The sequence below is a fragment of the Enoplosus armatus genome, chromosome 15 (genome assembly GCF_043641665.1).
Source record: "Enoplosus armatus isolate fEnoArm2 chromosome 15, fEnoArm2.hap1, whole genome shotgun sequence".
Classification (NCBI taxonomy): domain Eukaryota; kingdom Metazoa; phylum Chordata; class Actinopteri; order Centrarchiformes; family Enoplosidae; genus Enoplosus; species Enoplosus armatus.
Genome location: NC_092194.1, coordinates 2,340,822 through 2,355,940, shown reverse-complemented (window position 1 = coordinate 2,355,940; position 15,119 = coordinate 2,340,822). Strand labels below are relative to the sequence as shown.

At 47.1% G+C, this 15,119-nt stretch overlaps 1 protein-coding gene across 1 annotated transcript in view; it reads left to right on the top strand.

Moving 5' to 3' along the window:
- Window positions 1-10,992, top strand: part of adck1 (aarF domain containing kinase 1) — a 60,794-nt gene extending 49,802 nt beyond the window's left edge. The window contains exons 9-10 of the mRNA XM_070920836.1: window positions 6,671-6,864; window positions 10,833-10,992. Coding sequence (XP_070776937.1) covers window positions 6,671-6,864; window positions 10,833-10,992 — 354 coding nt within the window. The remainder of the gene's footprint in view (window positions 1-6,670; window positions 6,865-10,832) is intronic.
- Window positions 10,993-15,119: the final 4,127 nt, after the last annotated feature.

Sequence of the window (15,119 nt, the reverse complement as noted above, 5' to 3'; positions counted from 1 at the left end):
AACTCAACCCTCCCTCCGTGTTTGCCTGTCGTCTTGCTAAATTCAGCATTACACAGCACTTCCGATTGCAAAAAAAAAAAAAAGCAGGGAAATACACAAAGCGACCCTTGTGTATCGTTTCCATAGCAATGACTCTCTGTGCTCCCTTTGTGTCTCCCAGTTTTCCAGGCTTTTTATGCAGCCGGATATAATTTGTAGCGTCTTTAAGATATGAACGGGGACGGCGAGGATGATTTCGCTGCGACCCGATTGGCCGTTTGAAACAGGCGACCAGCCACTGGCGACTTGACAAGCGCTCTAAGACTCGTAGGGAATCCTAACCCCGAGCTGCCCGGTTGGTAAACCCAAGTAAATAGTCATTCGGCGCCATCAAGCGGGAATTAGCCGCCAGCTAGTGTTCTAGCTACTTGAAAGTAAAATGACACATTCTCTAAAACGGTGGACGGAAATGCAAGTCGACCATGACAAAAGAAAGTAACCGAGACAGTTGCAAAGACGAGGCGACCACGTGGGCCACATTTCCGGGTCGGGAAATGGTGGCTCGCCCCTTGAGACATTATTTGAATAACCTGCTCTTATATGAAAATGTACAATATCTGTCCGCTGCACAGAGTTTGCAAGGGATGATTTTTAATTCTCTAATTCTAATACTCTCCACTCACCTTCCCGCCAATCAAGGTTAACAGTCAAAAGCATGTTATATGGGGTTGTTTGCCATTGTCCAAATCTTTAACAGATCTTTGACAGTTGTTTGTGGATACTGACAAAGCCGCTGTCAACAGTTTGGGGCTCACTCCCGGGATGGGAACATTTCCTCGCAGTTTCCCGGTCTGGAGGCTTTCTTTCAAGTCCTTCAACCTATGTTTTGTCTGTTTGCCGTGTCGTGCACGTGTTAAGGACGTTACAATAGACATTTGCAACTGTGACAACACACAACGGGACTGTGAGAAATCCTGAGCGACAGGAAGAGATGTTTGACCATCCAAGCCACGTTTAGTTCTCCTAAACGAATACTGGTCTGCTCTGAAATTGTTCCAGGAATTTTTGGTCTACTACAAAAAAAAAAAGGGGTAGAAATCCCATTCTGGGAGCCTGGCGTCAGGACACGGCCGTAATACCATCTGAAATAACACGGCATGTGGTTTCTGTTGTCTACAAGCTGTCTCGCTGTCTTTTTATATCCCAGCCGAGCTTCAGGCCGCGTTCAGTAAAGTGAGTGACTGGATGTCTGGAGATGCCGTCCAGGTAGTACAACCACTTGTCAACATACACCAATATGGACAGTTAATCCAAAGGCTCTTTTTTTTTTTTTCCCCTCTGTGTGTAAAAAACACTCGCAGGTTGGTCCACGACTGGATCTTCCATGGCAGCTTACCTCTGTTGCGCTACTGTGTGGGAGCTCAGCGCAGTTGACTGCGTAAATCTCAGGGTCGGCAAAGCATTACATGGCAGCCAGCAAGCCACAGCTATGTTTGTCTGCTAGCCTAGCATATACATGAGCAGTGCCCTGAGATAACTTCTGTCATGATTTGCCGCTATATGAATAAAATATCCATATTGCCACTAGGATGGTAATATTTCAGCCCCTGGGTGGATGCTTGAAGAGTGAAAAAAAGAGAGAGGCGTTCAAACGCCCCACACACACACACACACACACACACGGGGCCAATCGCTGTGTAAAGTGGGCTTGATGGTCTGTTTCAGGAAGTGGATCGACAATCCGACAGCCACTTCGTTTGAAGCGCACTGGCCCTTAATGTTGAGCCCTGTGAGTTAATCTTCTTAGAAACCTGCTGCACCAATGATGGGGCTGAACAACCTCCACCCTCACCCCTTCAGCGAGGGAAAGGTTTCGTTTTCTCGTTATCACCTCCCAGTAATTCCGAATGAAACAAAAACCTCAGAATTGACTGCGTGGGCAATTCATGCGCTGCCCTGAGTGCAGTTGCATTCTCCCCACTCTGCAGAGTCCGAATGGCATCGGTTCTAGCAGATCTTACAGCAGATTCTGACATTCCCTCCCTCTCTCCCTCTGCCCACCATTTTCTAATGCCTGCTGGCTGCTGTATGAAATCATCCTGCCGACTGTCTAATACACTGGGGAGAAAAGAAAAATCACCGGCACAGATTCCACCCCCCACCCACCCACCCACCCAACTGCATTCCCTTTGCCTTTTGCGCAGCTTATTATCGCACCACTCACAATACAATATGTCCTTATTGAAGCTTTCAGATGCAAATGAGAGCACTGTCGCCTTCTCTGTGTCCTGCTGACAGCTGTGAGGCCTGCTAACCAACCTCCTATAATTGCTACTAATTGTTATTCCCCAAGCAGGACTCAGCAGAGCACTTCAGAACACCCAGCCTCCTGTTATTTGGATGGGGGGGGGGGCTGGGCTGGGCTGGGCATTATTATATTATGGGTTTGTGTCTTTACCCTGGATGTGTTTAAGTAAATAAAGCAGAAATGGAAAGGTGGGAAGCTATAAGGGTTTGCAATTATTCATGGGAAATGAGGGAGGAAGGAGTTTATGCTGCTTCAAAATACGTCATGTGCAACTGTTTCTGCATTTGCTAATTATGTCTAAAGGATAGGGGGCAGCATGTCACCAGCGCAACCGCTGACTGTAGCTGCCGTTAGCTCAGTTAGCTCGGTTAGCCGTGCAGCTAGCAGTCCTATTGCTGACTGACTCTGCCTGGAGTACCGCGGGAGTGCTGGAGCTTTGCACCGCGGGGAGGAGGAGGTTTTCAGGCCCCCGAGCTTGGGGGACCCAGTGGGGAATGCAGAGCCGTGGCGAGCGGTCAACGGAACCGGGGGGGGGGGGTCAGCAAGTCTCCCAGACGTGACTTGACAGCTGAGATTGACTGTGGTGTGCTCGCGATTGGGTCGGGCGGGTGTACGGGCTCCAGGAAGTGGCGACGCGGCAGCCATCTTTATACACACAGTCTATGTGCGCTACACGTGTGAATGGGCGACTCCTGATAATGTCCCGACCTGGTTCTCAGGACGTAGTCAGGCGCGGCGTAGCTGCGAAGTTAGAAAAGACGCACATCACAATACGGACCTTTAATTTTGTCAGATAAGTTTGCGATCATAAAATAGTGGTTTAGCACATAGACAGAGAGGCTTGCGATACATCTGAACCCACTTGGTGAAATGAGATGAAAAATATGGCTGCTAAATAAGAGCTGAAAGGCCGCTGACTCCTTTGTGCTTTCATGTTAATACGTGATGTTAGAAGTGTGTGTGTGTGTGTGTGTGTGTCTTATGTCCTTGTGAGAAAGATATCCTTTGTCCTTTTTTTTTTTTGGTCATCAAATCACAATACAGCCCCTTTGGGCATCAGTTGTATGTATGTGTGTGTGTGTGTGTGTGTGCGTATATGCGTGTGTGTGTGTGTGTGTGTATGACAGCAGCATTGTCCGAACTGTCAGTCCAGATAAACAGAGAGTTGACATGCACAGAAAGAGACAGACAGCTAGTCAACATCCTGACACAGATAAACTCAGTCTCTGCTCTCTGTCGGTCTGTCTCTGTCTCATGCCCGCAGGAAGTGATGTGAACAAACAACACTGATGCAGTAAACAAACAGCATCTGATTCAACTACGTTATCCTCCACACACACACACACACACACACAGACAGGCGGCGTAAATCCATATGCAGGGCTATGAAAAAGTCCGGACGCTCTTTATTTCTGCACACTTTGTTTTACAAAATACACTTCAAAGTAGATCATTGGATTTTTATTCATAAAATGAAAATACTTGACAAACAGTGCTATGCTAAGCGTGTACACAGCAATGTGTCTGTGAGAAGTATTTGGTCTCTTCTGCTGCTCGGACGTTTGATTCAGGTGGTGGCCTATCTGCAGGTTTCTGTAACTGGGCAGCATTAATGCATGCAAGGCTGCCGGCCTGATGGCATCCCCGGACGCGTGCTCAGGGCAGCTGAGGTCTTGCCTGACACCTTCGACCTGCCACTGGCACAAGCAGCTGTCCTCACGTGCTTTAAAACCACCTCCATCCGCCTGGTGCCTGAACACTCCACTGCAGTGAGGCTTAATGACTTTTGCCCTGTAGGCACTCACCCCCGCCATCATGAAGTGCTTTGAGTGGCTGATCCTGGCTCATTACAAAACTTGCCCACCGCGCACACTGGGACCCCCTCCAGTTCGCCTACTGCCAAAACAGGAGTACAGAGGACGCTGTCTCCACGGCGCTACGCTCTGCCCTCTCCCACGTGGACATCAACACCTACATGAGAATGCTTTCCACTGACTTCAGTTCAGCATTTAAACACCTCCCATCCTTCCCTCCAAACTGACCATCAAACTCAGTGACCTGGGCGTCATTACCTCCCTGTGCAACTCGTTACCGGACTTCCTAACCAACAGACCCCATCTTGTTAGGTTAGACAACCTCCTCAACCCTCACCCTGAGTACCGGCATCCCACAGGGCTTTGTCCCGAGTCCTCTCCTCTACTCCCTCTTCACTTACAACCACACGCCTGTACACGTCTCCAAAAGATGTCACAACAGTGGTTGACGTCATTAACAACAAAGATGAGCTGGTCTACAGGGAGGAGGTCCAGCACCTGGCGACATGGTGACTTCAGGAAAACCAAAGATGGCACACTCACCCCCATCTATAAGTTCAAGTTAAGTTTCTGGGTGTCCACCCTTTGGACCCTCAACACTTTAACCCTGGTCAAGAAGGCTCACCAGCATTTCTTCTTCTTGAGGACAATGAAGAAGGTCCACCTGTCTCCATAGAGAGCAATCCTTACCAACTGCTCGGCAGAAGGTGGCGAACACTGCCCGGCGCATCACCGGTTCCCCACTCCCCGCCATCCAGGCTGTCCAGTACAAGAGGTGTCTGCGGAGAGGGCGCACAGCATTCTCCAATCCAGGACCAGCAGGCTCAGGAACAGCTTCCTCCTCTTAGCTGTCTACCTTGCTGAACTCTGCAGCACGGTGATAGCCACCCAACATTTCGTTGTCTCAGTACCTGTGCTCTCTGCAATGACAATAAAGTTGAATCTTATGTAATCTGATCTGTGTAGCACATCGGTCAGGGTGGGTGGTTGGATGTATAAATCACAGGACTTTTTTTTTCACACCAGAAACTGAGGTTCATGCCTTGCGTCTTGTGTGCTGTTAGCTTTAGTTTAAACTCAGTGTGCCCCTTCTCAAGCTTCAAGTCAGCGTTGACTTAAATCCTAACTAACCCTAACCAAGACCACCGTCTTACCTGAACCTCTGAAACTTTTTACAAAACACATTTGATCAAAATAGCATGAAGGTTGATTGTTGACCTTGAAAGCAGCAGTTTGACAAAGAATTCTCGGCACGTTGTCACTTACTTGATTTTTCTGCTCTCAGCAGATTGGGTTGTTCAGGTGCCGGGATGGTTCAGGTGTCACCCCATAACCATCCCGTAACCCAAGTATGGTACTTCAGTCACATGATGACATGTGGTTAATTATGGGGGGGGGGGGTGGTCACCTGGTCACCTGAAAACTGGTCTCTGGTGTCCGATGTGAACATCTGGCCGTCCAGTACCTCCAATGTCAATGATCTTTGACCTTTCCAGTGGATGCTGTGACTGGTTTTGGTCTCCCAAAAAATCAACTTGAAGGGTGACTTGAAGGCTCCGGCAGTCCCGGCACGTGAGGGAGTCCCACTGATACTGCAAATTAGTTGTTTATGAACATACCTATAAGAAGACAGAGTAGTCACTTGACCACAGTCCCAAGGATACGTCTATCTATCTAAATAAGCAATACAGTGTTAGCATTTCTACCTACAGCACCCCCAGTGTGTTACGGGCCAGCTTGATCCTTGTCTTTTTTTTTTTAACCACAACACTTCGCCACATGCAGTTATTACTGCTCCTGTAACCTTCACCTTGTGTTTTCCTTTTCTTGAAAAAAAATATCTTCCTAAGCTCCACTGCTAAGTCAAGCGCGTCTTATCACCTCGTGCTGCCATAAATCAACTCTAGCTCAGCGAAATTGCTGCAGATGTCAAGATTTTGTGGTTTGCTTTATTATTGTATACATTTCATCACTGTGCGCCAAATGTTTTCTTTGTTCAAGACATTGTGATTGCAGATTATACTGAGCACCTCCCGGCGTCCAGTTGTAGAAGACTCGAGACGGCTTTGTTAGCAGGGAAATATAAAACTAACTACATTGTTTGTGCTTCTATTCGGAGTTTGGGGCGATTATAAAAAGGTATTTCTCCACTTATGTTTCCAATTAGCTTGTAATTTCACAGTTGTTCACTTCACTCCTGTAATATCCTACACCCCCCCCCCCCCCCCCCCCCCGATCTTACTCTCTGCCTAAAGATTGTTAAATAAGTGTTTGTAAGTTCGCAGTGCACTTTGTTCCATGACCAATAGTGTAATTTAGGCCTGTTGATGTGCAGCAGGGGAGAGGCCTTTGAAGTCGAGTGGAGCAGGACACCGACGCTCGCGTGGAGACTCAAGCAGCCGTCTTCAATATCAAAGACAGCAAATAGTCTTCATGTCCCCCTGTCCTTCCTTACCTTTGTATACTTCATATCCTCTCGCTGACTGTCGGCGTGTGTGGGCGTGCGAGGGCCTTCCACTTTTACATCATTTAACCAGTCGCGCTGACTGTCTCTCTCCCATCTTGGCAGGACGTTGAGATACGGACCAACGCAGCGCTATACCTTCCCCAGATCAGCGAGCTGCTGAACCGAGTGCCCCGGCAGATGCTGCTGCTGCTGAAGACCAACGACCTGCTGAGGGGGATTGAGACCACCTTAGAGACCAGAGCCTCCTCCTCGTCCTTCATCAACATGTCCCGCTGCTGCATACAGGCCTTGGCCAGGTCAGGAAGATTTTTTACTCTTTTCCACGGTCATTTCTTTGTGTATTTTTTAACTTTGTGAGACAGTTTTGTTATTTTGTTTAAAGCCACACCGAAAAGGCAGTGTGAGATAGATTGTGGCTTCAAGTACAAATCTAAATGCAGACTGTGTGCCAGGCGGCATTTTTTTTTTTTTTTTTTTTTTTAGAAGTAAGCCTTGCAGAGGAAAGAAAATTTCAGTAGCTACATGACTTTTTTTTTTATTGAGATTTGGAGTCTGCATATTGTTAGTCTGTCCTCACCAGAAATGCCACCAAAACCATGAACACAAACAGTGTGCAGTGGGTTACGCCACAGGAGATGTACACAGGAGGAAAACAGTGGTTTTTTTCCCCCCCACCAAAGCTTTTATAGAAATAGTGAAGAGTCTGGTGAAAAATGTAGAGAAAGAAAAGCACACATTCCTCTTCATTCCATGTTTAGAATGTTAAAATATCGGACAGTGTCAAATAAGACACTGTGACAGACAGGAGTAAAGTCGGTAGTTTTGTCTTTTGACCACTCTGGACACACACACACACACACACACACACACACACACACACACAGAGGGTGCACTGCTGACAGTGGTAGCTTGTCTGAATGAGCACACCTCATAAAATATTAACCAACTGTAGTGCCATGGGTAGTAATGTTAATACAGGCGCCAGGGGGATCCTGCAGCGCCACCTCATTCCCGCACCTCAACTCGAGCATTCTGTACTCACAGCTGCTCTGTTTCACTGAGTAAGTGTTGTTGTGCTGTGCGAAAACTGGCCCCTCACGCCCCAACCCCCTCTGAAGCAGGCAGACCTGATAGGAAACGTATGTCTGTAGCCTCATTAATGACCCCTACTGGCTGCAATGGTCCTTACACCCTGCAGTACAAAAGTGTTGGCCATCTGTTGAACATGGATTGTGATTGTTGGCCCCAAATCACAAAACCTACCTGTAGTGATATAAACCGTGCTGATTTAATTCTTGGTTCATGTGTGAAGGTTTTGAGATATCTGTCTGAGATTACAGCATCCACCCTAATACAACGGAGGGGAATGGAATTTTGTTTGTGCTGCTCACGGCAAATTCAATAGGAATTATAAAGTGTCCCCGTTACTCTGGATAATCCTCACTGTCGACCGTTTTCATTGGAACTATTTCTTACAGAGGAAGTAGTCCAAATACAAACCATTCACAGAGAGTAGAGTGGATTATCTAGTGTGGACATTTCAGTGGTTCTTGATGCTTTGAGCAGCTTAAACTAAATACCACTCACCAACATTGTTGGTTATGTCAGGGCGGTAGGGCAATTTCAACAGATGAATATCTCAACACCTCGACACAGAAACTATCTGCAGAGCGACATACTCACAGTGGTAAATGGTGCGAAAAGAAACACTAAATAGTCACTTTACAGATAAAACAATGATAGAAAGAGATAAAATAGACAAGGGTAGACAAAAGAAAAGGTTGACGCACAAAACATTGCATGATACATACATAAAACACAGCAAACCAAACGAGTGTAAGTATAATGTTAGTCATAATAATCAAAACAGCAGCATGCAAAACAGTTGCCATAATTTAAATGTGTGTAATAAAAGAATGCAGGGAAAACACATGATTATGTGTATGATTGTATACATATGAGAAAGAAAGAAAATACAATGAATAAAAACAGTCAGGGGAAAAGGGACCATGGCGCAGGGTAAGGGACAAATAAAGGCTACAGAGAAGTCGGTGGAGGCTGTATCCTTGCCGAAGCTAGCTACTGGGTTAGGGGTTAGAGGGCGGTGGGAAACGAGAAGCCGACTATTCATTCGACCAAGGTGGTAACTCATGCGTCTATGACGTAGCAACCCACTGGATCGGCTACGGGCTTGGCTGGTCATTAGGCTAGTTAGATTAGCTGCTGATTTGGCTGGTGACTTCCTTCTTTTTGTCGGTTTGGAGCTAAACTATTGGAACCAACTGTAGACAAATAGAATTTACCTAGATTATTTCAATTAGTCTGTTTGTGCTTTTTAGTAATGGTACGTAATTCAGAAGAAATAGCTTGGACGGCTTGGTGGAAGCATTGATACCAAGGTATTTGATGTTACCTGTCATTCTAACAGGGAGTTTTTTTAGTGGCAGCATTCCAGTCTTCTCCACAGAGTGGTTGATGTTGAGAATATGGAGATGAGATTAAAGACTTCTGGAAGAGCTATTGGGGGGGGGGGGGGGGGGGGTTTGTTTGGTGTAACAGGATGTCATCTGCATATATAGTAATTTTGTGGTGTAAAAGTCTTGTTTTGTATACCTGTAATACGAATGTTTAGGCGAATGGCGGTGGCGAGGTTCAATGAAAAAACAACAATGGCGAGAGTGGACATCCTTTACTTGTGCTCTGCTGCATTGTTAGGTGTTGAGAGGTGTCGTTAGGAGTTTTGAGCCACTGAAATAATGACTCCCCAAAACCACATCTCTCAAGAATAATGGAAAGAAATGTCCAGTTGACTTTATCGAAGAGCTTTTCAGGCATCTAGTGACGCAAGTATGGTGTTTTTTTTGTGTGACAGTCAAACTGATATTGTCATGGTTTTGTGCAGTGGTTCTCTTCAAGCTTTTTTTCCTCTAACCAAACGCTGCAGCAGCCTGTTTCACTGTTCAGCTGTTTCAGTTTCAGACCTCGCATTGGACCACCAGATATTCACGTTGGCTCAAGTGGCCACGGAACTAAATTTAGACATATTACCTTCTTTTCTGTAACATTTGCTAATTAGCACTAGAAAGTAGAAAAATGTTGACATGATGATGGATTCAGGTGAAAAGCCAGAGGACCAGGGGAACATTCATGTTTGAACCAAATTTCATGGCAATCCGGTATTTGCCAATGCTTTTCACTCAAAAGCTGCAGGTGGCGCTAGAGGAAAAATCAGGGGACCACCATAGTCGGCGGGCCTCCTCCTCTTGGCACCATGAGTGTCCGTTCTAAATTTCAAGGTAATTCATCTAATTGAGATATTTTAGTCTGGACCAACACGGCCATCTCAAGAGACATACCGCGAGCCTGGCTAAAAACTAGTAGCCATATAGCCACGGAAGCCCTGCTGTCGTTCATTTGAAGTCCATGGCTGATGCCATGCCAACATACTGCCCCCCCCCCCCCCCGCCGTCTATGCAAACGGCATTAGTCCTGTCCATGCCTCTGATTGGCCAAGACAAGCTGAGAGGCCTCTGTTTCACGTCATGACGCCTGACCAGAATCAGTCAACTTAATGAAGTGGGCAGAATCAAAGGTCCCAGGACCCAGGCAAAGACCCCCCTGATCTGTCTTCCAGGAAATGTACTGAGCGTATCTGCGTCCCTCAGCGGGTGAACCCTCTGCACGGACACTCCATGTCTCTCGCGCCACCCTCAGGTCAAGCATTTGTATTATTTCATAGGGGCTGTTAATGGAGCTGTACACTTTTGTGTCACATACGAATCTTGACAAGCCCATCTTCGGAGGCGCTTGCGTTCAGTGGACAGGTGCTGCCGCTGATGCCGCCGCCGCCGCCATTGTCCACAGGACACGAGCTGCAGCAGCCGCAGGGACAGAGGACGGATCACAGGACTCACTTGCCACTATTGTCTCAGTTGATGTTTTTTGCCGTTTGACTGTTTTTTTGTCGCCATCTCGGCCACAGCAGATAAAACGCCAAGTTCGTTTGCCATTCAAAATGTACGCATTTTTGGGGAATTGTTTGTTCATAGATCGACGCTTTGTCCACATTTCCGATGGTAAAATGTATTTTCTGTAATCTCTTGAGCTGGTTTTAGTCTCATCTGTTATATTTCACACTACAATAGTTTCATCCGTCCTTGATGATTCAAACCCATACCTTCAAATTGTGCCTGACCCTTGACGCTTTCCTTCTCCTTCTCCTTCTTCTCCTTCTTCTCCTTCTTCTTCTTCTTCTGGCTGACAGGCACAAGAGGAGTAAGGCTCGGTCCAGGACGAGGTGTCTGCAGATCACGCTGGCAGAGTCGCTCAACCTGTGGGGCCTGGCCATGTATGAACTGTTCCTGTGGGTGAAAGGCTCCGTGTTGGTACAGCGGCTCACTGCTCTGCTGGCCTTTCTGCACTGAGACACACCTGGACGTCACGCTGGAGCAGGCCGCAACTCTCGAAGGGGGGGGGGGTTTATGTTACTGTGCATACACATTTTGAGTATGTGCTCATACAGTCTCTTACACACACACACACACACGCAATGAGTTCCACTTATGTTAATGACGCAATTTGAAACTGTATGGACACATGCAAGGACACGAGATGCTGATGTCTTCGGACACCAGGAGCAGCTGTGGCTGCTGAGAAGCTTTTCTCGACCGGTTACCTCAACATTTTAGACTTTTACAATGTGTCCAGTCTGCTGTTTTCTCACCACTGTGGCATAATCTCGTATTTCTTTTACTTCTTAGTTTTACCCTTATTATATTTTACTTGTCATTGTCAGACGATTCGTCTCGCAAACGCTGATACAAACCGTCGTCCTCGTTCGCAGGTTTAATATTTGCGCCGGGCAGGTGTGCCGTCGTGCCTGCACAGAGGCCAAAACCAAAACCTGCATCTGACCGTTTTTGTTTTAAAGAGACAGAGGACAGAGCCAAGCGTGCCGTCCCCCCCCTTCCCCCCCCCCCCCGCTTAGCTGACCATGTCCATGACTCCAGCTCCGTGCTACTTTACACTTTTGGGTCGCCTCCACGACGACGACGACGACGACGTCGGATCACGGACTCATTCCTGCTCCTCAACAAAATACCTCAGAAAGAAGTTGTTGTTTTTTTTGTTTTTTTTTTCCCGGTGATGCCAAATGCACTGAACGCTTAAAAGGAGTTTCGGTCTTTTCGTTGTTATATTTGCTGTGTGATGACGGTTTACTGTTTCATTGGTCCTGTCGCTCCTAGGTCACATACCGCAAACTCACACCGGTGTCTATCCCTGTCATGTTGTCGTTTATTTGCGTCAAGTGTTGTCACTCCGATCCGAAATTGGTTCTTTTTCCTCAGCTTTGACATTCCTGCTGACGATGTGCGTTCTTTTCCTGATAAGGCGCCTTGGCTCGGTTGTTGCACGCCACCAACCCCCAACGTGCGACAGACCTTGCCTGTGTGGCTCTGCGAAAAGAAGCTTCTGCTCTCATTGCCTTATTTGACGATCTTTTTTTTTGTTGTTGTTGTTTTGTTTGTTTTGTATTTCCTCCTTGCGTCTCCGTCATCATCTTCTTTGTCTCCGTAAACCGGCGTCTCCACAGTTCACGCTCACCTCCCGAGGCCTTTGCTGGAAAAGGTTTCGTGCAGACGTGCTTTGTTTGGTGGCGCCGTTTCAGAACCGACTGTGTCACGTTGTCGCATCAAAAGAAAACACAAAAAAACAAAACAACTTTTGCGGTCGTAGTGGGCAGCTCTTGAAAACTTGAAGTCTTGACTTTATACCAGTAGTCAAACGTCTGTTGCTGGGTTACAGCTGTGGGATGAAAACACGTCAACGCAGCACGGCAAAGTGACAAATCCGAGTGTGCTTGTTTGGCCTGTGTAAAGCTGTCAGTCAGATGAGCACACCGCAATGGACGTGCCCCCAAAAGAGCACCATGATATCAGTGTCAAAGCTTTTATTTATTTTATTTTTTTTTAAACCACCTTTTGAGATTCGTCAAGATGGTGCCACGTTGACCATCTCTACGGTGTGATTTCTTTTTTGGTGGCATCAGATCCAGCCGCTTCCTGTTGAGCTGGAGTGAGTCGGCGTGTCAACGTTTAATAATAAATAAATAAATAAATAAATGAATGCAAGTCAATGAGTGCAATGTCATTTGTCGCTTAATCCGCCGCCGTGTCGGAGGAGTCGCAGGCTGCTCGGGCACCATGATATCGGCTGGTTATGATGCCGACGTTTCTCGCTCAGTAGCAGCACCTAGTGTATACTTTATAGTGTCGAGTGTGCGCGGTGTGGTATTGGGTAAGCAGTCTTAGTCTCTTTATAAAACCTCGGAAGGAGGAGAAGGAGGAGGAGGAGGATAACACGCCTGCAGTCGAGGTGAAAATAGAACGGAGGTGAACGGCGAGATTTAAAAAATGAAATATCTTCATCCAGTTTCGGGACCCTCAACACTGAAAGTAAAACAGAGGCAGCTTGTTCTCAAGAACTGGCTGGATTCCCGGGTCCACCAATGTGTGTTTTAATGTTCCTTCTAAATCTTTCAATCCTACACACCCCGAGCGTCAACTGTTGCTGCTTCCACGGAAGTAGAAGGCCCCTCTTTCTTTATGTTTCTGTGTTATTTGGCTTTGACCTTTGTTCCGCCTCGCCGTCCCGTAAGCCTTTGTGCCTCTTTGTGTTCATTATTTCACCGGACCGTGTCGGCTCGGGCTCAAGCGTCTGCATTTCGGTCCTATCCCCCCCGTGTTCCGGTTACCCTAGCTGGCACTGGCATTTCTGCCCATCGGTTATGTCCCACACCATGAAACCGTGAGAGTCCAGTGTTTTACGATCTCTCTCACTCTCCTTGCGGGATTTGCAGAGGATCAGTGAAACGCCAGTCCATCCTACCGCGGACGCTGGACTGGATCTAAAACCTGACCTGGCATCACACCAACCAGTGTGCACAAAACAAAAACCAAAAAACTATGATAAGGGTAAACCCCAGTTTAAATCCAGGTCAGCTGATGGCGCTTGTGTGTCAGAATAATATCCACCTGCCTTTTCATTTAATCAACATAAATTGGAAAAAAAAAATGTCATACGCTTTTCAACAGCATTCTGAATAAATAGACTCCATCAGTAGTAGTAGTACTAGTATGCTAACAGGGTCACACTTCCAAAACTCACAGGACCACTCCAAAAGAAAAAGGATTCATAGCAGTGTTTGACACGCTCGCAATTTTAGTTTAGCTGCAACCGAGGCTGATTGGATTGTCGTTCGTCTTACGTCTGGTCAAAAGCAAAAAGTCCTGGATCAACTAAACTCAAAAATTTGGACCCGACGATGGCGGAGAGAGGAAAAGTCAAAGGCGTCACCAAAGTCACTGCAGTTGGTCCTGAGGCAGACGTTGACGTCTGCGCCACGTTTAATCAGGTCTTAGAGGAGGCAGGAATTACAGCTACAAGCTTCCAGCGCCCGGACAAGAGAGATGGGTGGTTTTCACGCTGATTGCACCAAAGTGCGCGGCAGTCCATCCGATAGCTGTGGATGTATTAAGTCTAAACTCGAGCGCCCGCACAGATTTCCCAAACTTTGCCTGATTGAGAAGCTCGGGGATAGGCCAAGGCGGGGACACAACAACGGTTTGCCTTAACCTCTGGACAGTCAAGACATACGCAAGGTGGGAAAAAAAAAAAAAAAAAAAAATTTGTATTTCTTTCTTTTTTTTTTCCCCCTGAAATTCAGCCCAGACCCTGAATTATCAGCCTCACATGCTATAATCCCCGCAGCAGCCAATCTCGCAGACGCACTCGGTGGTCCGGCTGCTGATAATTTGCCTCCTCTGTATGCGACTCGTCCAGCCGAAGTGCATAATTGCAAAAAAACTGTCCAAAAGGAGGAAAGTGTTTCTGTTGGACACCCAAGCCGAGTGTAATGGGTATTATAACGGGATAGTGTCGGGGCTTATTTGTGATGCCTCATCAGGTGAATTGAGATTCGTTTCGGCTTTGTTGGCGAATCCTCTGCGTGTCAGGGACGCGTCTCCCACCGCCACGCTGTGAATCCAGTGAGCGTGGATTTGACCAGGGCCCCCAGAATGCACACTGTTGCTCCTTCCGTCCGCCTGTTTTGGTTGATGAAATATACATTTTCACCGTCATGAACACTGTTTCTCAGCATGGTGCGTTTGCGTCTGATGAAGGGTGCGGCAGCAGTAGATGTGTAGTATAGTCTCTACTACATCATACCACAGGGACAGGGACTTCTAAGACATATCTTAAGTGTACTATGACGTTCCACGTCCACGACATGGTGCGGAACGCGTCCCACCTCCTAACGAATGACACGCTGTTCGCTCCATTCATAATGGCCTGTGACGTACCCATGAACACATGCCGAACATACAGCGAGTCCCTGCTCCGCCAGGGAAGTGGCTTAGCCATATTGACCCCCCCCCCCCCCCCCCATTTCCAGAGGAGCCCCGCGGATCTATCGATCTGTCGCAAATTCGCATCGCCTGCCAGTTATGAATAGTTGTGACATGTTTGCATTGTTTATTCGTCATATTAT